This window comes from Salvelinus fontinalis, chromosome 18, assembly GCF_029448725.1.
Source record: "Salvelinus fontinalis isolate EN_2023a chromosome 18, ASM2944872v1, whole genome shotgun sequence".
NCBI classification, from domain to species: Eukaryota; Metazoa; Chordata; class Actinopteri; order Salmoniformes; family Salmonidae; genus Salvelinus; species Salvelinus fontinalis.
This window is the reverse complement of record NC_074682.1, coordinates 11,417,501-11,442,405: the sequence shown is the minus strand read 5'-3', so window position 1 is coordinate 11,442,405 and position 24,905 is coordinate 11,417,501. Positions and strand designations below refer to the sequence as shown.

Below are 24,905 nucleotides of genomic sequence, written 5' to 3'. Positions count from 1 at the left end.
TTACAGCATTATTCTAAAATGGATTAAATCGTTTTTCCCCCTCATAAATCTACACGCAATACCCTATAATGACAAAGTAAAAACAGGTTTTGAATTTTTAGCAAATGTATTAAAAATAAAAAACTGAAATATTACAGTCAGTCAGTCTGATTGATGGCCTTGAGATAGAAGCTGTTTTTCAGTCTCTCGGTCCCAGCTTTGATGCAACTGTACTGACCTTGCCTTCTGGATGGTAGCAGGACTGTTAAATGTCCAGGATCCAGACTTACTATCTCACAATTATGACTTAGTATCTCATTATTATGACTTACAGCCACTGCCTGTTCACCGCGCTAACATCCAGAAGGCGAGGTCAGTACAGGTGCATCAAAGCTGGGACCGAGAGACTGAAAAACAGCTTCTATCTCAAGGCCATCAGACTGCTAAACAGCCATCACTAGCACAGAGAGGCTGCTGCCTACATAGACTTGAAATCATTGGCCACTTTAATAAATGGAACACAAGTCACTTTAATCATGTTTACATAACTTGCATTACTTACCTCATATGTATATTCTGTATTCTATCCTAACTATTGCATCTGAGCCTATGTCGCTCTGACATTGCTCATCCATATATTTATATTTATATATTCTTATTCCATTCCTTTACTTAGATTTGTGTGTATTAGGTATTTGTAGTGGAATTGTTAGATATTACTTGTTAGATATTGCTGCACTGTCAGAACTGGAAGCACAAGTATTTCGCTACACTTGCAATAACATCTGCTAACCATGTTGATTTGATTTTAAGTTAAAGTAAAAGTTGTCAAAAATATAAATAGTAAAGTAAAGTACAGATACACCAAAGAACTACTTAAGTAGTGCTTTAAAGTATTTTTTACTTAAGTACTTTACAACACTGCTCATAATTATACCTTACTATCTCATAACTAAGACGTGGATGTCGATTAGGGCAACCGCCCGGATCTCTCTGATTCAGAGGGGTTGGGTTAAATGCGGAAGACACGTTTCAGTTGAATACATTCTGAAACTGACTAGGTATCCCCCTTCCCTTTCCCTTTAACTAGTAGTCAGATATATTTTATTTTGTGGCGGGAATGGGCTTCTATAGTATGGAGAGCAAAGAAAAGAAAGTGGCACATGTTTTTTGTTGTTGTTAAATTAACAAACGAAAGAGGGTGGGAATGTTTATAGTATAAACAGTGAAGGGAGCTGGCTGGATCAGTTGCATGCCGCTATTATTCCTACGTTTCAAACTCTTGCCTGTAGATATGATCCCCTTCACGAAATCAATGTCTATTTTTTTGTATATGAAATACAGTGTGACAAGTTCAGAAACTATGCAGAAATAACATATAAATAGGCATAGCCTACATTGTGCACCTTGTTCACTTATTTAACCGTATATATTAAAAGGAATACAACTTCTAAGCAGCACCGTGTGTGGACTGAACTGAATGTAACAGGTGTTAAATACTGTTGTCCGTCGTTAATGAAGACAAGGCGCGCAAAAGAGAGGTCGGGTAGTTTTTCTCAACGCTTTGCGATAATGTGTTGTCCCGTTACAACTCGATGCAATGGGTTTTCTGTCTTGGCCAATCATAATCGAACGCGCGTAGTGTACGCGGTAAAATTAGGCTTGTGCTAGTTTTTTTTCCTCCAAAGGGGCGTTTTTTTCAAGCCATCTTGACTGAATATCTAGCTACATCCCAAGGTAGCTAGCTAGCTACATCAATCTGACACATCTTACATTATTTTATGTACCATTTAGTGTAGGTATTTCAAGTTGAAGACGTCTAAATCACAGATATGTAAGCAGGTCGAGTTTGAGCATTTGTCCGAAGTCACCATGGAGGACTGAAGTGCTGAAGATGACGCTGTCGCCCCTGAAATTACCGGGTAGCAATGGCATAGCTTGTTACTAGCATGTCGGTCGTATTTCAACATTAGTTAGCTAAAGTTATCTTTCTCTGGCTCGCGCATATCATAGGATCACGTTAAACAAGGTAAACACTTCCGACATTTTGGCTGACTTGTTTGTTTTTGCTTCATAAAATATGGCGCTCGTCATGTCGAGCTAAATGTGCCCTGTGCAAGCTAGCTATCAAATAGTAACGTTAGTTAGTTAAAACGTTAGCTAGCGTTAGTTGTGTTTGAAGGGTCTGTAGCCTGCGTACACATAGGAGCACACACATTGCGGCATTCTAGCCGACATGATACTTGTAGTTGTGCACAGTGTTAACCCAGCAATAGTGCCACGGTTATGTTGTTGCTTATCAGTTCACAATAATAGTGACTGCAAATGTTGTATGGATAAAATGGCTGACAGTCGGGTCGGTTTGGTATTTAGTGCCATGCAACCCAACTATGTGAGCAGAAAAATTAGACGATACGAGCAGTTGATTGGTTACATATAGATGTGTGGAATTTTCTCGAGCTGTGATTGGATGTAAGCTAGGGTGTTATGTTAGAGGTGCATCATATAAACTGCTGTCATTTTTATTTATTTAACCAGGCAAGTCAGTTAATTAAGAACAAATTCTTATTTACAATGAACATTGGGTTAACAGCCTTGTTCAGGGGCAGAATGACAGACTTTTACCTTGTCAGCGCGGGGATTCGATCTAGCAGCCTTTCGGTTACTGGCCCAACGCTCTAACCCCTAGGCTACCTGCCGCCCCGTAATCATACCTCAGTGACTATAATAGCTACCAAATTGCTTTTAGTGTTTTTCTGATATGAGATGAATCAATGTGATAATTTGTTTGATTGCAAATCAGTAGGCCTAATGTCTCTTCTGCTGTGTGGCTATTGGTCATTTCCATGTGAAAGGTCCCAGGAGCTCGAACATGTGAAGTTCATAAGAGCATGTCAAATTGGGTGTCAAATGAAAGCTAAGAGTCTATCTCTTAGACTTTAAGGCATATATACATTATCTTCAGAGAGTATTCACACCCCTTGACTTTTTCCACACTTTGTGTTAGTCTGAATTTTAAAATTGATTAAATGTAGATGTTTTGTCACTGGCCCACACACAATACCCCATAATGTCAATGTGGAATTATGTTTTTACGAAATTTTTACAAATTAATAAAAATGAAAAGCTGAAATGTCTTGAGTCAATAAGTATTTGACCCCTTTGTTATGGTAAGCCTAAATAAGTTCAGGAGTAAAAATGTGCTTAACGAGTCACATAAGTTTCATGGTCACTCTGTGCAATAATAGTGTTTTTTTAATGACTACCTCTGTACCCCACACATTCAATTATCTGTAAGGTCCCTCAGTTGAGCAGTGCATTTCAAACACTGATTCAACCACAAAGACCAGGGAAGTTTTCTAAGTTTTCTAAGCAAAAAAGGGCACCTATTGGTAGATTGGCAAATGAAAAAGGCAGACATCGAATATATGTTTGAGCATGGTAAAGTTATTAATTACACTTTGGATGGTGTATCAAAATACCCAGTCACTACAAAGGTACAGGCGTCCTTCCTAACTCCGCTGCCGGAGCGGAAGTACGCCAGTCAGGGATTTCACCATAAGGCCAATGGGTGACTTTAAAACCGAGATGGATCAACAAAATTGTTGTTACTTCACAGTACTAACCTAACTGACATAATTAAAAGAAGGAAATCTGTACAGAATACAAATATTCCAAAACATGCATCCTGTTTGCAGCAAGGCACTAAAGTAATACTGCAAAAAAATGTGGCAAAGCAATTCATTTTTTGTCCTGAATACAAATTGTCAAGTTCGAGGCAAATCCAATACATCACATTACTGAGTACCACTCTCCATATTTTCAAGCATATTTAACGACTGTGGAGTTTTTCAGGAGAAAAATAAGAAACAGAATGGAACTAAGCACAGGCAAAATCCTAGAGAAAAAACCTGGTTCAGTCTGCTATCCACCAGACACTGGGAGATGAATTCACCTTTCAGCAGGACAGTAACCTAAAACACAAGGCCAAATCTACACTGGAGTTGCTTACCAAGAAGACAGTGAATGTTCCTGAGTGGCCAAGTTACAGGTTTTACTTAAATCTATGGCAAGACCTGAAAATGGTTGTCTAGCAATGATCAATAAACAATTTGACAGAGCTTGATGAAGTTTGAAAAGAATAATGGGCAAATGTTGCACAATTCAGGTGTGGAAAGCTCTTGAACCCAGAAAGACTTAGCTGTAATCGCTGTCAAAGGTGCGTCTACAAAGTATTGACTCAGGGGTGTGGGTACTTATATATATTAGATATTCTTGTACACTGAACAAAAATATAAATGCAACATGTAAAGTGTTGGTCCCATGTTTCATGAGCTGAAATAAAAGATCCCAGTAATGTTCCGTAAGCACAAAAAGCTTATTTCTCTCCAATTTTGTGCACACATTTGTTTATATCCCTGTTAGTGAGCATTTCTCCTTTGCCAAGATAATCCATCCACCTGATGGGTGTGATATATCAAGAAGCTGATTAAACAGTGTGATCATTACACTGGTGCACCTTGTGCTGGTGACAATAAAAGGCCACTCTAAAATGTGCAGTTTGTCACAACACAATTACACAAGTTTTGAGAGCGAGTGCAATTGGCATGCAGGCTGCAGGAATGTCTGCCAAAGCTGTTTTTACTTATTTAAGTAGGCAAGTCAGTTAAGAACAAATATTTTTTTTACTGACAGCCTACTCCAGCCAAACCCTAACAACATTGGGTCAATTGTGCGCCTCCCAATGGGACTCCCAATCACAGCTGGTTGTGATACAGCTTGGAATCGAACCACGGTCTGTGGTGATGCCTCTAGCACTGAGATGCAGTGCCTTAAACCACTGCACCACTCAGGAACTCTCTGTTGCCAGAGCATTGAATGTCCATTTCTCTTCCATTATCCACCTCCAATGTCGTTTTAGAGAATTTGGCAGTACGTCCAACCGGCCTCACAACTGCAGACCATGTGTAACCACGTCACCCCAGGACCTCGACATCCCCTTTTGTGGGGAAATACTAATTCTGATTTGCTGGTCCTGGCTCCCCAGTGGGTGGGCCTGGCTCCTCCGTGGGTGGGCCTATGCCCTCCCGGACCCTTCCATGGCAACACCCCTGCCCAGACGTGAAATCTATATATTAGGGCCTAATGAATTCATTTCACTTGACTGATTTCCTTATATGACCTGAAACTCAGTAAAATCGTTGAAATTGTTGCATATATATTTTTGTTCAGTAAATTTCATTTTCAATACATTAGCAAACATTTCTAGAAACGTTTACATTTTGTCATTATGGGTTATGTGTAGATGTGTGATTTTTTTAAATATATTTTTTATCCATTTTGAATTCAGGCTGTAACGCAACAAATGTTGAATAAGTCAAGGGGTTTGAAGACACTATACATTGTTCAACCATTTTCAATCCCCAAAATTATAATGGAATAATTAAAGCCTTTGATTTCTTAGAAAACATCTACCAGAAAAAGTCTTAAAAGGTATTAGAAATTAAACACAATTTTGAAGTAAAGAGTGGCACAGCAGTCTAAGGCACTGCACTTAGTTCTAGAGGTGTTACTACAGACCCTGGTTCGATCCCGGGCTGTATCACAACTGGCCGTGATAGTGAGTCCCATAGGGTGGCGCACAACTGGCCCAGCGTTGTCCAGGTTAGGGGAGGGGTAGGCTGTCATTGTAAAATAAGAATTTGTTCTTAACTGACTTGCCTAGTTAAATAAAGGTTAAATAAAAAGACCCTTGCCAACTAATACCAACAGTTATATTTAGATTAGGATACGTTTTTTTGCCTTCTGTAAGTTTAAGAAACATTGCCTTGTGTCTTGAATATCCGTTACCAAAAACCCACATATCTTTAAGATAATTTCAAATTTCTCTCCCTCATGAGGGAGGATAAAGAAAATTATCAGAAGGAACAAGTAAAAGTAGTGTTTAGTGTGTTTAGTAGTTTAGTAGTGTTCAATTATTGTTTTTACTAATACAAATTTAGTTTATGAATTAGTAAGTGATTTAAACTCAATTCTGTTACTAAATCAGTAACAGAATTTCCCCAAAAATCGTTAACGGAATTTCTGCAATTGATTTGGCTACAATGGGAATATCATAATAGTCAAACCACATTTGGGTGACCTGCTACTGTCCTCCCTTCCACTGGCATACTGTTATGTTCAGCAGAACTGTTTTCTTTCTCTTTCTGTCGCCTGGTGGTCAAAGCAAGAGTGTGAAAAGTCTGGACAACCACTCACTCACATACATTTTTCTTACTGGTACTTACCCCATGAGCCCCTCTTTCTATTTACTGTAACCAGCCCTTTACCACCACTTTACCACTAACCAGCCCTGTAACCACTGAGCACCGACGTCCACGGACGTTGAAAAGTAGTTGAAATTTGGTCAATCCACCCTGAACTTGATTTCAACATCCACAGACGTCTGGACCGTCCTTGATTTGGCCCAAACATAGACGTCCATGATTGGTTCAGATTTGGTCCGGAACAAATCTGAACCAATCATAGACGTCTAGTTTTCACAAGTTTGGACAGTACAGTATAGTAGAGCACAGTACAGTTAAGAAAGTAGTACATTACATTACAGTACAGTAGAACACAGTACAGTAAAGAAAAGTAGAGTACAGTCCTATAGAGTGGAGTAGAGGTCTGTACTGTACACAGTAGAGCACACAAGCATGGGTAGGTTACACTATAATGTATTTTATTGAACTATACTTTACTGTACACTACTGTATGGTACTGAACTGTACTCTACTTGACTATACTCCACTGTTCTGTACTTTGATCTACAAACGTGTGAAACATCGAGGTCTGTGATTGGTTCAGATTTGGTCCGGACCAACCAAATTTGGTCTTGATTGGTGGCGGAGCTCATTAAAATAATAGCCAATGTGTAGATTAATACCCAAATATGCAAAGGAGGATATTAAATATTTCTACGTTTGTTTACCTATTTAGGATACATCACCATGAACTATACATAATTATGCATTTCTGTATAGTACAGATCAGGGACCCATGATGAAATTCCGTTTCTGCAATTCTGTTACCGGGTGTAAATCCACTTCACTTACTGTAGTTTAATTACCAAAGATATGTTTTCAAACTCAGGGTGTCATGTCATAGCAGACATCATTGAATCTTAACTCAGAGCAGATATTTAAGAGTTTTTTGACAATGTTGTCACGTAAAAAGCAAGGGAGGTTTTACAGAAATTCTGTTACCAAACTTTGCATCTGCACAGTTCTTCCATTAAATGTTTTTGTAAAAATGTCAGTGTAAAAGTTGCAGAGTTGTATGGTTTGTTATACTTTGAAATTAATGTTTTTTTGTTTGGCATTCATATTAAATGTTTACCATGTTGTGCTGCTGTCATGTTGTGTTGCTACCATGTTGTTGTCATGCTGTGTTGCTACCTTGCTATGTTGTTGTCTTAGGTCTCTCTTTATGTAGTGTTGTGTTGTGTCTCTTGTCGTGATATGTGTTTTGTCCTATATTTTTTATTTCATTATTTATTTTTAATCCCAGCCCCCGTCCCCCACAGGAGGCCTTTTGCCTTTTGGTAGGCTGTCATTGTAAATAAAAATTTGTTCTTAACTGACTTGCCTAGTTAAATAAAGGTTAAATAAAAATAAATAAAATAAAAAATGAAAAATCTGAGTTTCAGTGCAATTACCGTTGAATTGCCCTATTTTGACCAGAAAATGTCATGTGCATGTTCTTGTGAATCTCTCTTGCACAAACTTGCAGCAGGCTGGCACTGGTGAGTGCATTAGTTTCTGTATGTTGATAAGTTGGTGTTTGACTGTTTCAAATATCCTCTGGTGGGTTGTCTTCCTTATCTCACATACATCTAAGTTATAGTCTCTCTATCCTATTGTGCTATGTAATCATCCTTCAGGACATTTCAAATGAAGGATACCTTCTAATTAGTTCCTCTATTGACTTATTGTGCAATTCAGAATTGAACAACAGATTAGTTTTCTCTTTCTTTTGCTTAACTCCATCCTCACCCTCTCCATTATAGGAAACTAGTGCAAACCCCCATGAGGAGGCTGCGGAGGCGGGGATGCAGTGCTGGAGAAGTTGGGCTTGAGATGGGCCGGGGCCGGGGAAGGGGAAGGGGCAGGGTCTCCAGCGTTCGGCCGCGGCCGCCTTCCCCCTATAGACTGCAACTATCTCCATCTAGAGAGACTTTGACATATGCTCAGGCCCAGAAGATGGTGGAGGTGGACCTGGATGGAAGGCTTCACAGGATCAACATCACAGACCCTCTGCCAGTCATCACAGAGGATGAGATGATGGCTCAGGACATTGTTGAGTGCAACAGTAACAAAGAGAACAGCGAACAAACCCAGAGCAGAGCCAGACCAGGGCGCAAACCTCCCAACCCAAAGGGTCGCAGGAGGGAGAGTAAAACCTCATCTCACCTGAGCCGACGTTCTGGCGGTCAGCAACACACGCAAAGCCAAACCGATCCTTCCCAGCACCCTTCCCCCCAAAGCCCTCTCCCTGAGCCCACCTTCCGCGTGCTGGACTCCCTGTGTCCTTCAGCCGCACCTCCCCTCCCTGCGGCCTACTACCGGTTCATAGAGAAGTCAGGAGAGGAGCAGGACTGTGAGGCAGAGTACGACATGGACGAGGAGGACCTGGCCTGGCTGGAGATGGTCAATCAAAAGAGGGTGTCTGATGGCCACGCCTCCGTCTCTCCGGATACCTTTGAGCTGCTGATCGACCGTCTGGAGAGGGAGTCCATCCTGGAGTCACGGAGCCAGGCCCTGTCCCAGAGTGCCATAGACGAGGACGCCTTCTGCTGCGTCTGCCTGGACGACGAGTGTCTCAACAGCAACGTCATCCTGTTCTGTGACATCTGCAACCTGGCCGTCCACCAGGAGTGCTACGGCGTGCCCTACATCCCTGAGGGCCAGTGGTTGTGCCGCTGCTGTCTGCAGTCCCCCTCACGCCCCGTGGACTGTGTGCTCTGCCCCAACCGGGGAGGTGCCTTCAAACAGACTAGTGATGGACGCTGGGCCCACGTAGTCTGTGCCATATGGATCCCAGAGGTGTGCTTTGCCAACACGGTGTTCCTGGAGCCCGTGGAGGGGGTGAAAAACATCCCCGCAGCCCGCTGGAAGCTCACCTGCCACCTGTGCAAGCAGAAAGGCTGGGGCGCGTCCATCCAGTGCCACAAGGCCAACTGTTACCGGGCCTTCCATGTCACCTGTGCCCAGAAGGCTGGCCTCTTCATGAAGATCGACCCGGTCCGAGAGACCGGGGTCAACGGAACCACCTTCTCTGTAAAAAAAACTGCCTTCTGTGAGAATCACTCTCCGGTCGGGTTAAGGCGAGATGGGTCTGGTGATGTGGAGGGGAGGCTGGTGGGAGGAAGGGGGAACAGAGGTCAAAGGTCATACACTCAGAGCCCCCTGGCACTACCCAGTAAAAAGACTCCCAAGGGCCAGAAGAAGAAGAAAGGTCAGACGACCCGTCGCTCCGCTGTGCCTGTACTGCTGGTTCCTCAGATCCCCTCTCACAGGTCAGCCCTCCCACACCCCTTCTACCAACACAACACTCCCAGTAGAATTTTTCTCTTTGTCTTCTTACTACCGGTATATTTGCTTTGAGTAATCTTCAGTTTAGAGAGCACATTTTTATAGCCTAATAATAATGTATGTTTAATGGAACAGTACAACTGCCTTGTACTAACTATTAATACACTATCTATACAGTGGGAAGATGCCAAAATATGAATAACAGTTATTGCAATGTATGAACAGGCTGAACAAGATTTGCACTGGGGTTGCTGTCCAGAGGAAGAACCAGTTCATGCAGAGGCTTCACAACTACTGGCTGCTGAAACGTCAATCCCGAAACGGCATGCCTCTCATCCGGCGCCTGCACTCGCATCTGCAGGCTCACAAGACTGCTGAGCAGGTCAGGAAAATAGAGGGGGGGAAGGGGGGCTTAATGTCAATTATAGATATCGTGTTGATAGTGAAATGTAAAATGTGTGTTTGCATGTGTTCAGAGGGAGCCTGATGAGAAGCTTAGTGCGGCAAGGGAGGAGCTACGGTACTGGCAGAAGTTGCGGCAGGACCTGGAGAGAGCCCGGCTCCTGGTGGAACTCATTCGCAAGAGAGAGCGACTAAAGAGAGAGCAGGTACTTTTGTCAGTCGGGGGAGGCCATGATTTTACATACTGTATAATCATGAGTTACCATTTGCATGTAACGTATGAGAATAATGCATTTTTACAATCACTGTATCTGTCTAATTGCTTTCCTTAAATTACTCTGCGCCCTTTCATATGACCTCTTTCTCTCCCCCTCTTTCATTCTCCCTCCAGATGAAACTTCAACAGGCCGCTCTGGAGCTGAAGTTGACCCCTGCGTTAATACTGCTGCGCTCCACCCTGGACCAGCTTCAGGAGAAGGACACGGCACAGATCTTCTCTCAGCCTGTGAATCTAGCAGAGGTTAGTAGAGTTAGATCAGTTGGTCTTTTTTGCATTGCTTTACAATTCAGCCTCTAGCAATGCTTTTCTCACCTGCTTCTTTCTTGAAAGGTTGGTTCGCTTGTATGTTTTTAATTGAAGGTCCCGGACTATCTGGAGTTCATCTCCAAGCCCATGGACTTGTCCAGCATGCGTGCCAAACTGGAGGCCCATGCTTACTGCTCCATTGCAGACCTGGAGGGCGACTTCAACCTCATGGTGTCCAACTGCCTGAGGTACAACTCCAAGGAGACCGCGTTCCACCGAGCCGCCCTGCATCTGCGGGAGGTGGGAGGGGCCGTCCTCCGCCACGCCCACAGACAGGCCCAGAGCATCGGGTTGGACCCCAGCACGGGCATGCACCTCCCAGACTTTCCCAACATGCACGGCTTCTACCAATGCACCTGGGAGGACGGTGAGCACAGCTCACAGGTTGGGTTGGCCGTGGAATGGCGTTCAGAGAATAAAGCTTCACAATCATAACTCATGTCCCTCTTCTCTTTCTCCTCTTTTTGTGTTCTCTCGACAGTGGACTCTCTCCTGGACCCAGACAACAGGCTCCACCTGTCCACAGAGGAGCAGCTGAAGGCCCTGCTGGAGAAGCTGGACGTGGTGACGTCCATGCGCTCCAGTGGAGGGAGAACCAAACGCATCCGGCTGTTGCGCAGAGAGATCAACATGATCGGGCACAAGCAGCAGCGCTCACAGTCTCTCAATGGGAAAGAAGAAGAAGTTGACGGAGAAGAAGAAAAGGGAGAGAAGGGCAATGTGGAGAACGGTCCTTTAACATCAGCCTCTACCCCGGGGACAGGTAAGAGAAGGGATTTACTTTTATTGTTGCTTTCCAACCCTACTAATCTTTCTAGAATTGATGTGTTAGTCAAATTATTGATTTGTTGTTGTGCAATTCTGATTTGATTACCCTAAAGCAGGTATTCCCAAACTGGGTGAGGTACGCGCAATGTCGTCGGGGGTACGCCAAATAAAAATGTGATTCACATTTTTATTTTTCTAATTTCGAAAAAATTCTATATTTTTCGCAATTTTATTTTTCACATTTTCAACAGTACATTTATATTTTCCAACAGTGCTATACATTTTTCTTCTCACCTGAGTAGCATCGTTTCATTGCCAAAAATGTTATTAAACCATCTAGTGTTCAGTGAAATAACACAATGTCAAATACAGATAGCCTAGTCAAATAATTAACATGCAATCACATTAACCGTTACTCTCTCGCGGGAAACCTTTACTCTTGCGCAGACATTTAGAAACAAAACATGACAATTTGAAAAATAAGCCACAGGAGTTTTCTGAGCAAGAATAAAGATGACTTTTGAGTAGTAAGACATGTATAAAAGCAGCAGATACCATTAATAATAAGGGGCTAGAAGAGTCTTATATGGTGAGCTACCGAGTGGATAGGACAGGCAAGCTCCGTACTATTGTGGAGCACTTAATTCTTCCTGCTGCCGTCGATATGGCTGGGACAATGCTGGGGGAAAAGGGCAAAAAAACTATATAGACAATGCCTTCATCAAACAACACTGTTTCACAACGCATCAGTGACATGGCAGGAGATGTTTTGAAACAATTACTGCTTCGCATACAAGCCAGTGAATTCTATGCCTTACAGCTGGATGAATCAACAGACGTGGCGGGCCTGGCACAGCTCCTGGTATATGTCTGTTACGTTTATGGGGGGTCAATTAAGGAATACATCATTTTCTGCAAACCATTGGAAACCAGGACAACAGAAGAGGATATGTTTAATGTACTGGACAGCTTTGTGACATCAAATGGACTTTGGTGGTCAAGATGTGTTGGTATCTGTAATGATGGCGCAAAAGCCATGACAGTGAGACATAGTGGATTGGAAACGCGTGTGCAAGCAGTTGCTCCCAACGCCACTTGAGTACACTGCAGCATCCACCGAGAGGCTCTTGCTGCCAAGGGAATACCTGACAGCTTGAAAGACGTTTTGGACACTACAGTGAAAATGGTTAACTTTGTTAAAGCAAGGCCCCTGAACTCTCGTGTGTTTTCTGCATTATGCAATGATATGGGCAGCGACCATGTAGCGCTTTTACAACGTACAGAAGTGCGCTGGTTATCAAGGGGCAAAGTATTGACACATTTTTTTAAATTTAGAGATGAGCTTAAAATTTTCTTTACTGATTAAGAAGTTGGATCTCTTTTCTGTCTGCATTAACAAGGACAACACACAGGTCTTTCCATCATTGTATGATTTTTTGTGTGCAAATGAACTCAAGCTTGTGTAGGGTGCCGTCTTTCGGATGGGACGTTAAACGGGTGTACTGACTCTCTGAGGTCATTAAAGATCCCATGGCACTTATCGTAAGAGTAGGGGTGTTAACCCCGGTGTCCTGGCTAAATTCCCAATCTGGCCCTCAAACCATCATGGTCACCTAATAATCCCCAGTTTACAATTGGCTCATTCATCCCCCTCCTCTCCCCTGTAACTATTCCCCAGGTCGTTGCTGCAAATGAGAACGTGTTCTCAGTCAACTTACCTGGTAAAATAATGGTAAAATAAATAAATAAAAGCTTACGGACAACTCAAGCTTACGGTCAAATGTGATAGAGCGAAGCCCCTGAGTGAGCTGGGTGCGCAATTACGCAGGTACTTTCCCGAAATAGACGACACAAACAACTGGATTCGTTATCCCTTTCATGCCCTGCCTCCAGTCCACTTACCGATATCTGGACAAGAGAGCCTCATCCAAATTGCAACAAACGGTTCTGTGAAAATTTAATTTAATCTGAAGCCACTGCTAGATTTCTGGATAGGGCTGCGCTCAGAGTTTCTTGCCTTGGCAAATCGCGCTGTTAAGACACTGATGCCTTTTGCAACCACGTACCTAAGTGAGAGTGGATTCTCGGCCCTCACTTGCATGACAACTAAATACAGGCACAGACTGTGTGTGGAAATTAATTTAAGACAGACTCTCTCCAATACAACCCAACATTGCAGAGTTATGTGCATCCTTTCAAGCACACCCTTCTCATTAACCTGTGGTGAGTTATTCAACATTTTTGATGAACAAATAAGGATTTATATGTAAAATGGCTAAATAAAGAGATTTTGTTGTAATGTTTGAGTCACTCAAATATCACATGAATAAACATTAGACGTGGCAAAATGTATAGAATTGCAAGAAGATGTCTGAGTGAAAAGTTAGGGAACCTCTGCCCTAAAGCATGAAACACACTGAGAATCTCACTGCCGATAGACTGCCGACAGGTACTTACCACAGTGGCAGGCCGGTCCTTCTCTTGCTAGAACAAAAGCGGTACCTGCTGTGTGTCGATCGGGTAGCGACGAACCTACCGATTCTACTTGTAGAATGGCAATGCTCGTAAGTGGCCAACCACTTGACTTAGAGCCAATCAGAGAGTACAAACTCCTACGTGGGGGAGCCAAAAATATATATTCTAACGTTAGCTAGCTAACTCAACATTTGTCTATGGGCTGGCACTGGCAGCATGGGATTATGGAGAGTGAATTCAATTGTTTCTTCGTCATCTTGCTAGGTAGTTATCTAGCTGTGGCCATCTGGCTAGTAACAACAAGGGCTTTCTACAAAATAGCAACATTAGTGCAGATAGCTTGGAATCTAGACCATAAGCAATAAACATGGATATGCATTGCCAAACAACGCAACTGCCACCTTCTGGTTTGGAGTATTTTAACAAGGCTGAGTGGCTGACGACTTCCATTGTCTTTGCTGTGTGAACACAAAAGAGGTTGACTGCTGACACTGTTCAGAGGTGCTAAGTAATGTCGGTAGGCAAATATTGACAATCCTACCGGTGTGTCTGAGCTTTAACAAAGTGATAAATGCATGTTTCCTTCTTGTAGATGACTCTCCACCAACACTAGAGCCTTCATGCCCAGTGTCGTCCCCACTGCCAGGAGATGCCCCACCTGAACCACCCTTACTGGGCCTAGTGACCACAGGGCAAAGGTCACCAGGGCGCTCCTACAAGCGCCAGAGATCCTCCCGTAGTGGGGGCAACGGACGGAGCGATGATGATGCTGAAGTTGGGGAGACACTGACACTGTGCAAACAGGAGGAGGCTTCTCAAGAGGTCTCTCCTTTGGAGACTCCCAGTCCTCCCATTAACGCCTGTCCTTTGGTTGGAGTTGGCCGTCGTACATCCGTTCTGTTCAAGAAAGCTAAAAATGGAGCAAGACTCGCAAAGAACAAGGCGGCTCAGTTACAGAACAGACGGACCACTGAGGGTAAAACCAATGGCTTGGACCGTACCCCCACAATTCCAAAAACTCCCAGTGTGACCGCCCTCTCCAACCCTGCCCCTCCTCCCACACCCTCCTCACCGTCATCCCACCACCTGAGGTCCAGAGGGTCCAACTCTGACAGCGAGGCAGACAAGCCCCTCCATCTCGTCAAAGAGGACGGTAGATATAAAACATTTAATTTACATTTGCTCTGTCATTTCATTCCAGCTCTATTTCGTATCGTCTGAGATCCCCAAAGATTGGAAAGTTCCCGCGGTCACCCCCCTAATCAAAAGGGGAGACACTCTAGACCCAAACTGTTATAGACCTATATCCATCCTGCCCTGCCTTTCTAAAGTCTTCGAAAGCCAAGTTAACAAACAGATCGACCATTTCGAATCCCACCGTACCTTCTCCACTATGCAATCTAGTTTCCGAGCTGGTCATGGGCGCACCTCAGCCACGCTCAAGGTCCTAAACGATATCATAACCGTCATCGATAAAAGACAGTACTGTGCAGCCGTCTTCATCGACCTGGCCAAGGCTTTCGACTCTGTCAATCACCGCATTCTTATCGGCAGACTCAATAGCCTTGGCTTCTCAAATGACTGCCTCGCCTGGTTTACCAACTACTTCTCAGATAGAGTTCAGTGTGTCAAATTGGAGGGCCTGTTGTCCGGACCTCTGGCAGTCTCTATGGGGATGCCACAGGGTTCAATTCTCGGGCCAACTCTTTTCTCTGTATATATCAATGATGTTGCTCTTGCTGCTGGTGATTCTCTTATCCACCTCTACGCAGACGACGCCATTCTGTATACATCTGGCCCATCTTTGGACACTGTGCTAACAAACCTCCAAACGAGCTTCAATGCCATACAACACTCCTTCCGTGGCCTCAACTGGTTTTAAATGCTAGTAAAACTAAGTGCATGCTCTTCAACCGATTGCTGCCCGCACCCTCCCGCCCGACTAGCATCACTACTCTGGACAGTTCTGACTTAGAATATGTGGACAACTACAAATACCTAGGTGTCTAGTTAGACTGTAAACTCTCCTTCCAGACTCACATTAAGCATCTCCAATCCAAAATTAAATCTAGAATCGGCTTTCTATTTCGCAACAAAGCCTCCTTCACTCATGCTGCCAAACATACCCTCGTAAAACTGACTATCCTACCGATCCTTGACTTTGGCGATGCCATTTACAAAATAGCCTCCAACACTCTACTCGGCAAACTGGATGTAGTCTATCACAGTGCCATCCGTTTTGTCACCGAAGCCCCATATACTACCCACCACTGCGACCTGTATGCTCTCGTTGGCTGGCCCTGACTTCATATTCGTCGCCAGACCCACTGGCTCCAGGTCTTCTATAAGTCTTTGCTAGGTAAAGCACCGCCTTATCTCAGCTCACTGGTCACCATAGCAACACTCACCCGTAGCACACGCTCCAGCAGGTATATTTCACTGGTCATCCCCAAAGCCAACACTTCCTTTGGTCGCCTTTCCTTCCAGTTCTCTGCTGCCAATGACTGGAACGAACTGCAAAAATCACTGAAGCTGGAGTCTTATATCTCCCTCTCTAACTTTAAGCATGAGCTGTCAGAGCAGCTTACCGATCACTGCACCTGTACACAGCCAATCTGTAAATAGCACACCCAACTACCTCATCCCCATATTGTTACTTATCCTCTTGCTCTTTTGCACCCCAGTATCTCTACTTGCACATCATCATCTGCACATCTATCGCTCCAGTGTTAATGCTAAATTGTAATTATTTTTGCCTCTATGGCCAATTTATTGCCTTACCTCCCTACTCTTCTACATTTGCACACACATTACATAGATTTTTCTATTGTGTTATTGACTGTACGTTTGTTTATGTATAACTCTGTGTTGTTGTGTTGTCACACTGCTTTGCTTTATCTTGGCCAGGTCGCAGTTGTAAATGAGAACTTGTTCTCAACTGGCCTACCTGGTTAAATAAAGGTGAAAAAAAAGAAAAGCTGTATGTGATTGTATTAACAAGTTATTACTTGTTATAAAGGAAAACATGTCTTCACCCTTTATTTGTGACGGTTGAATACGGGAAGAGAGGGTAGATAATGATGATGATATCAATTAACAGAATTTGTATTCTACTAGGCTTGACAAATGGGCTAGGAAAGCACAAAGAGGACTCCTCAGACCCACCATCCAATGACCAAAAACACAGGTGAGAATCTCTCTGAACACCTGATGCTCTGATATTCAAGGTGTTATATATATTTAGAAATATTATGCATCTTCCCTTTTGTTCTGTCTATGGATGTAGTGACCCCCTGCTACCCAAACGCAGTCGTGGTAAACCAGCTCTGGCTAAAGTCCCAGAGAGGCAGAATGGAGGCTCAGGTGAGTGTGTCCAGGCACCACATACCTTAGGGTCAGACATAATAGATATGTTTTCGCAAATATGGATGTATACAGTCGGGTGGAAAATGATTGGCACCCTTGATAAAGATGAGCAAAAAAGACTGTATAAAATAAAGAATACAAATACCAAGCTATATTGTATGCTACATTTTTGGGGGGAAATTATATTATTTTATACTAATACAATTGCTCAGAGAAAAGGTAATATTTTTTTTCTCTCTCAAAGATAGGGGTCAACATGATTGCCACCTCTTAAGAGTGTTATAAATAAAATCTGCATTAACATTCTACTTTTTAAATTTAATCTCAGTTTAAGGAACCGTATTGTGGCCTTCCATGGCTTCTTGTTTCACTGGGGTATAGAAATGAGGTAACACCCATTTAAAATCCCTTTGTCAACCATCACCATGGGAAAAGGCAAAGAACTTACAAATGAAAAGAGACAAATTTTGGTTGGCCTTCAGGCAAAAACATTTTTTGCTAAGAAACCAATAATACAGGTCAACTTCCCATGAAAACCAACTTCTCCTTTTGAAAATGTCCTATGTTGCATCTATATGAGTCAGAAACATTTATTCTAGTTTCAAAATTGACTACAAAGTTTAAATAGGATGATTTTGGTCATCACATCATAATTTACTTAAGGGTTTGGATTACAATTATGTCAACAATTCATGCCCCTTTTGCCTATAAAGACGTAGGGGGCACCGTGTTTTCCGGGAAAGACTGGGCGAGTTCGCTTTGCATGGCCCCGTGCGCTGGGCGGGTGCAGACCTCATCTTAGGAGCACCAATGGAATGGTCGAAAATGAGCAGACCCGGCGCACCAGGCCATGCAAAACAAATTCCACAGACAACACGTGTATCTTTGGCAGTAGCTTGATGTGCAATGCTCATGTCCTACCCATGGCTGCAACATTTAGGCCCTACCATACCCAGGCCCGTGACGTTTAGGCCCTACCATACCCAGGCCCGCGACGTTTAGGCCCTACCATACCCAGGCCCGCGACGTTTAGGCACTACCATACCCATGCCCGCGACGTTTAGGCCCTACCATACCCAGGCCCGTGACGTTTAGGCCCTACCATACCCAGGCCCGTGACGTTTAGGCCCTACCATGCCCAGGCCTGTGACGTTTAGGCCCTACCATGCCCAGGCCTGTGACGTTTAGGCCCTACCATACCCAGGCCCGTGACGTTTAGGCACTACCATACCCAGGCCCGTGACGTTTAGGCCCTACCATACCCAGGCCCGTGACGTTTAGGCCCTACCATACCCAGGCCCGTGACGTTTAGGCCCTACCATACCCAGGCCCGCGACGTTTAGGCCCTACCATACCCAGGCCCGCGACGTTTAGGCCCTACCATACCCAGGCCCGCCACGTTTAGGCCCTACCATACCCAGGCCCGCCACGTTTAGGCCCTACCATACCCAGGCCCGCCACGTTTAGGCCCTACCATACCCAGGCCCGATTGCTTCTGCCAAATGTACGACCCAAATCAGAAAGAACTTCCTCTTTTAGTAAATCCATTGCCTGCTCCTCTCTGTCTGTCGCTCGCTCCCTAGTTGCAACGCGCTCTGCTCATGGTGCTCTGAGTCGCCATAGGAACGTCTTCGCTTGGGCTGCTCTGCTCAATGAAGAGAGATGAGAGAGTAGTTAGCTGTAGCTACTTTTCGTCATTCTAAACTCTGACAAAACTCAAGGAGCATCTCGCCATCTCTCCAGTCTTATATTTGATGAGGTTGAAGCACTTCTGACACCACGTTATGATCTTAGTCAGAGCACGAGCAAATGGCTCTGCTTCAAAATGTTAGTGATCAATTTAGTGATGCCTTGCCCGTACCCTAGTTATTGATGAAAAACACTGGCGTTACCAGCCCTAACCCGGTGCATAATGTTGGGATCTGTCAGGCTCGGGTTGGATAGCAGAGCACTGATGCACATATTGATCAGGAAATAGCTACACTAGTGAAAATGGGCTTCCATAGAAGTTGTTCAACAATCAGATATAATACCAGGAAAGGTATTACAGCCAATGCTAGCTACAAGTTTTGCTGGCTGTCAACCAACAAATGTAAGACTGTGCCTGGTGTCGTTGCTGACAGTGAGTTGGTTACACTAGCTAGCTACATTATTTGATTATTCTAGCGAGTAGCAAGGTGTTGTAGAACGAGTGTCTCAAGAAACACATTCCAGACACTAGTTCTTGCTATCTTGGCATAGCTGTGATTTGACAGAGAAATATCAGCTAGCTAACATGAGAGCAACCCACAAATGTAAATGCCTGGAGTCTGCTAAACGGCATTGGCACTTGGAATGAACCAGTGCTTTGGTCAGATGACATGAAAATTGAGCTCTTTGGCCACGCACACCAGTGGTGGGTTTGGTGTGAAAAAAATACATATTTCATGCAGAAAATAACCTCATACCTACTGTAAAATTTGGTGGAATTTGATGTTCTGGGGCTATTTTGCTTCCGGTGGTCCTGGGACCCTTAAGTTCAATGGCATCAAGTACCAGGACATTTTAGCCAATAACCCTGTTGCCCCTGCCAGGAGGCTAAAACCTAGCCGCAGGTGGACCTTCCAGCAAGACAATAACCCCTAGTACACATCAAATTCCACAATGAAATGGAAGATTCGGTATGGAAGAATTGTCTAAGATCCCTCCAAATGTGTTCCACAATCTCATAAAACCTTTTAGAAAAAGGTTCAGTGCCATTATCATCGCAAGAGGAGTTTTGCAGAGTATTGAAAACAGTGGTGCCAATTTTGACCCCTATCTTTTTCAAATTATTTTTTGTATTACTTGTTCAACAAAATCTCTCTCTGAGCAGTTGTATATCAGTATATAATAATTGTATTATTTATTGTAGTCTTTTTTGCTCATCTTTATCAAGGGTGCCAATCATTTTGGACCTGACTGTACATTTTAGAAAATTCTATAAAATTATAGAATTCATGATATATAAAAAATAAATAAATGGAGTTAAATTTCCCTTGTCTTTGTCCTCAGGGATGAGTATGCTTTTGCCCTTTGAAAGTCAGACAGAGCTCACACCACTGGACCTGGTCTGGGCTAAGTGTCGTGGATATCCATCATACCCAGCAATGGTGAGAGAACATGAATGTCATTCATTCATTGCATGTATCTACAAAGTATTCACACCCCTTCACTTTTTCCACATTTTGTTGTTACGGCCTCATTTTCAAATGAGTTACATTTAGATTGTGTCACTGATCTACAAACAATACCCCATAATGTGAAAGTGGAATTATGTTTTTACATATTTTTTTTCTTCAAATTAATAAAAAATTATAAGCTTAAATGTCTTGAGTCAATAAAAATTCAAACCCTTTGTTTATGGCAAGCCTAAAAAAGAATATATATATATATTTTTAAACATTTGGTTGCAAATTTATAAAGAAAATACAACTGAAATATCACATTTGCCTAAGTATTCACACCCTTTACTCAGTACTAAGTTGAAGCACCTTTGTCAGCGATTAGGTATGCTCTTAGTCTTTTTAGGTATGACGCTACAAGCTTGGCACACCTGTATTTGGGGAGTTTCTCCCATTCTTCTCTGCAGATCCCTTCAAGCTCTGTCAGGTTGGATGAGGAGTGTCGCTGCACAGCTATTTTCAGGGCTCTCCAGAGATGTTCGATCGGGTTCAAGTCCGGGCTCTGGCTGGGCCACTCAAGGACATTCAGAGACTTGTCCTGAAGCTACTCCTGTTTTTTCTTGGCTGTGTGCTTAGGGTTGTTGTCCTACTCACTCTAGTCTGAGGTCCAGAGCAGTCTGGAGCAGGTTTTCATCAAGGATCTCTCTGTACTTTGCTCTGCTCATCTTTCCCTCAGTCCTGACTAGTCAGTCCCTGTCGCTGAAAAACATCTCCACAGCATGATGCTGCCACCACCATGCTTCACCGTAGGGATGGTGCTAGGTTTCCTCCAGACTTGGCATTCAGGCCAATATTGGTTTCATCAGACCAGAGAATGTTGTTTCTCATGGTCAGAGAGTCCTTTAGGTATCTCCAAGTGAGCTGTCATGTGTCTTTTACTGAGGAATGGCTTTGTCTGGCCACTCTAACATAAAGGCTTGATTGGTGGAGTGCTGCAGAGATGGCTGTCCTTCTGGGAAGGTTCTCCCATCTACACAGAGGAGCTCTGTCAGTGATCATCGGGTTCTTGGTCACCTCCCTGACCAAGGCCCATCTCCGGTAATTGCTCAGTTTGGCCGGGCGGCCAGCTCTAGAAAGAGTCTTGGTCGTTCCAAATTTCTTCCATTGAAGAATGATGGAGGCCACTGTGTTCTTGGGGACCTTCAATGCTGCTGTAATGTTTTGTTACCCTTCCCCAGATCTGTGCCTCGACACAATCCTGTCTCTGAGCTCTACAGATAATTACTTCGAACTCATGGCTTGGTCTTTGCTCTGACATTCACTGTCACTGTCTCATGGGTCTGATTACAATGGGTCTGATTACTTATGTAAATAAGCTATTTCTGTTTTTTATTTTTAATAATTTGCACAAATTTTTAAAAACCTGTTTTCACTTTGGCAAATATTTAATACATTTTAGAATAAGTCAAGGTGTCTGAATACTTTCCGCATGAACTCTCTCTGTGTGCAATAATGGTGTGTAACATGATTTTTGAATGACTACCCCATCTCTGTACCCCACGCATACAATTATCTGTAAGTTTCCTCAGTCGAGCAGGGAATTTCAAGCACAGATTCAACTACAAAGACCAGGGATGTTTTGTCAATGCCTTGTGAAGAAGGGTAGATGGGTAAATATCCCTTTGAGCATAGTGAAATTATTAATGACACTTTGGATGGTGTATCAATACACTCAGTCACTACAACGATACAGGTGTCCTTCCTAACTCAATTGACGGAGAGGAAGGAAACCACTCAGGGATTTCACCATGGTGATTTTAAACCAGTTACAGAGTTAAATGGCTGTGATAGGAGAACTGAGGATGGCTCAAAAAGATTGTATTTACTCCACAATACTAAGCTAATTGACAGAGTGAAAAGAAGGAAGCGTGTACTGAATAAAAAATATTCCAAAACATGCATCCTGTTTGCAATAAGGCACTAAAGTAATACTGCAAAAAAATGTGGCAAATCCTATACAACACATCACCGAGTTCCACTCTCCATATTTTCAAGCATGGTGGTGGCTCCATCATGTTATGGGTATGCTTGTCATCCACAAGGACTAGGGAGTTGTTTTAGGATTAAAATAAAAAGTCCCAGAGGTAAACCTGGTCTGCTTCCAACACATTGTGAGACAAATCCACCTTTCAGCAGGTCAATAACCTAATACGCAAGGCCAAACTGGAGTTACTTGCCAAGACAACATTGAATGTTTCTGAGGGGCTTAGTTACAGTTTACTTAAATCGACTTGAAAATGTATGGCAAGACTTGAAAATAGCTGTCTAGCAATGATCAACAACCAACATGACAGAGCTCGAAGAATTCTAAAAAGCATAATGAGCAGATATTGTACAATCCAGGCGTGGAAAGCTCTTAGAGACTTACCCAGAAAGACTCACAGCTGTAATTGCTGCCAAAGGTGATTCTAATATGTATTGACTCAGGTGGTTGAATACTTATGTAATAAAAAATATATTCGTGTTTTGTCCATTTAATTAAAAAAAGAATGTCCATTCTTCAACTCTGAAAATAGTATTTTGTGTAGATCGTTGTCACAACATGACAATTAAATACATTTTAATCTTACTTTGTCACACAACAAAATTTGAAAAAAGTCAAGGGAAGTGAACACTTTCTGAAGGCACTGCAATAGACTTGGCCTGATTTTCAAGAGTTTTTGGTTTGGCACACGTAATGGTTGACAAGTTACCTTCTTTTAGACGTAGGTGAGTTTGACTTTACCAGTCGTTGTTGTAGCACAGAGAGTAACAGGATACATAAACTGCCAATTGATTTCCCCAGGTTGTTGACCCTGACATGCCTCAGGAAGGGCTTCTTCACAACGGCATCCCCATCCCTGTGCCTCCTGGGGACGTGCTCAAACTGGGGGAGCGGAGGCAGAACGCGACAGGGGAGAGGCACTACCTCGTGCTGTTCTTCGACACCAAAAGGACCTGGTAAGAAAGTAAAGATGAGTGTTCTGCTGAATGAAAATTCACATAGTTGCTGGATAGTTGATGGGTGTGTCTAATGATTCCCTGCTATTGTATCAAAAAAAAACATTCCTTACCCTAGGACACTTTAACGGGTGACTATCCAGGAAAATAGAGCTGGTCTAAAGAGGTTTCCCTCCTATTGTATTTGTCATTCTGTTGAACCTTCTTGCTGCATTTCAGGCAATGGCTGCCACGGGACAAGTTGCTGCCAATGGGGATGGATGACACAGTGGACAAACTGCGGCTGATGGAGGGCAAGAAGCCCAGCGTCCGCAAGTCTGTACACACGGCATACGACCGTGCCATGATACACCTGAACCACGTTATGAACCACGCCAAGGGGAACCTCAGTTTCAACCCCTCCAATTTCATATGAAGGATTTTTATCAGTGTGCAAATCCACCGCAATCTGTCTGGTTAGGAGGGATCAAACTAATAACAAAGAGCTTGAGTGAGAGAAGAACGACCTTATTTTCATTAATTCACCAGAAGGTGGACATGGAATTTGAGTGGTTTGATATACTTAAGTGAGTGATGGTCTGGTTGACTCTCATCTCTTCAGGTGAACATTATCATTTTGGAATTTGGGGGAAATGTGAGAGGAGTTCCTAAAAGACATGATAAAATGTGGTTATTCATTGTGATTTAGATTTTAATGACTTTTACACAACCACTCCGTTGCAATGAGTCTAGTAATATTATGGTTGTTTTAGGCCAAGTGAATCAAGACATCAAGTAAATACATTGTATTTATTTTATCCTCAAAAGGGATTCCCCAGATTCAAAGCATATTCAGATTGTATTTGTCATTGAAATACCATGCTTCTTAAACATATTTTTACACATTGTGAAGCAATTTATTTGTTAATTTTTTTTTATTTATATGAAATGAAAATGGTGTGCTTGTTGCAGCTATTTGATGGAACATGAGGACTTTTGAATGTCTAGTCAGGACAATGGAGATGATGCTGTTTCTCACCGGTCATGTCAGCGGTCACTGCAACCACTTTTTTTAACAAGGTCAATAATATTCTTTGCAAACCCTCCAATGACTTGAAAAGCACAATCTGTTAGTTAGAAAAGGTTTATAGAATATATGAGCTGTGAAGACATAGGTATAAAAAAATGTGATATAACTATGTGCATGTGTAGAAGCATATGCACATCATTTTGTATATATGTAAATGTCTGTGTTTATAATACACAAAGTAATTTAAGGAATGCAAAAAATCTAAATAGATTTTAATTTACATCGTGTGACAATTTGAAAGTGTTATTTAAAAATAAATATGGAAAAAGATTTATGTATGAAGCTCTGTAGCTATTTGTATCAGTGACAATACTTATTGAGATATCGGATAATGTGCTGTTGGCACAAAACCCTGTAGTTGTGTCGGCATAAAAGTGCACCAGCCTCCTAGACCGTTTGAGGTGGCAGAGGACTTCTGGATCTTGTCATTTGAATTGTACCACAAGATCTACAATCTGTCTGAAACAATATTTTCTCGCAAGAAATAAATTGTTTTAAATGGTTGTTTGTTCTCAGTCTCATAAAAATCTAACATCCAGTTA

General features: G+C 42.8%; 1 protein-coding gene across 1 annotated transcript; it reads left to right on the top strand.

Moving 5' to 3' along the window:
- The first annotated feature begins 1,662 nt into the window (after nucleotides 1–1,662).
- brpf3a (bromodomain and PHD finger containing, 3a) lies at nucleotides 1,663–24,867 on the top strand. Its single transcript, XM_055868154.1, has 13 exons — nucleotides 1,663–2,008; nucleotides 8,030–9,538; nucleotides 9,780–9,936; nucleotides 10,031–10,162; nucleotides 10,348–10,476; nucleotides 10,597–10,909; nucleotides 11,024–11,305; nucleotides 14,378–14,938; nucleotides 16,903–16,972; nucleotides 17,072–17,148; nucleotides 20,185–20,282; nucleotides 23,140–23,294; nucleotides 23,514–24,867. Exons 2-13 carry the CDS (start codon nucleotides 8,049–8,051, stop codon nucleotides 23,707–23,709), a joined length of 3,660 nt encoding a protein of 1,219 aa, XP_055724129.1. The 5' UTR covers nucleotides 1,663–2,008; nucleotides 8,030–8,048; the 3' UTR covers nucleotides 23,710–24,867.
- The last annotated feature ends 38 nt before the right edge of the window (nucleotides 24,868–24,905 follow it).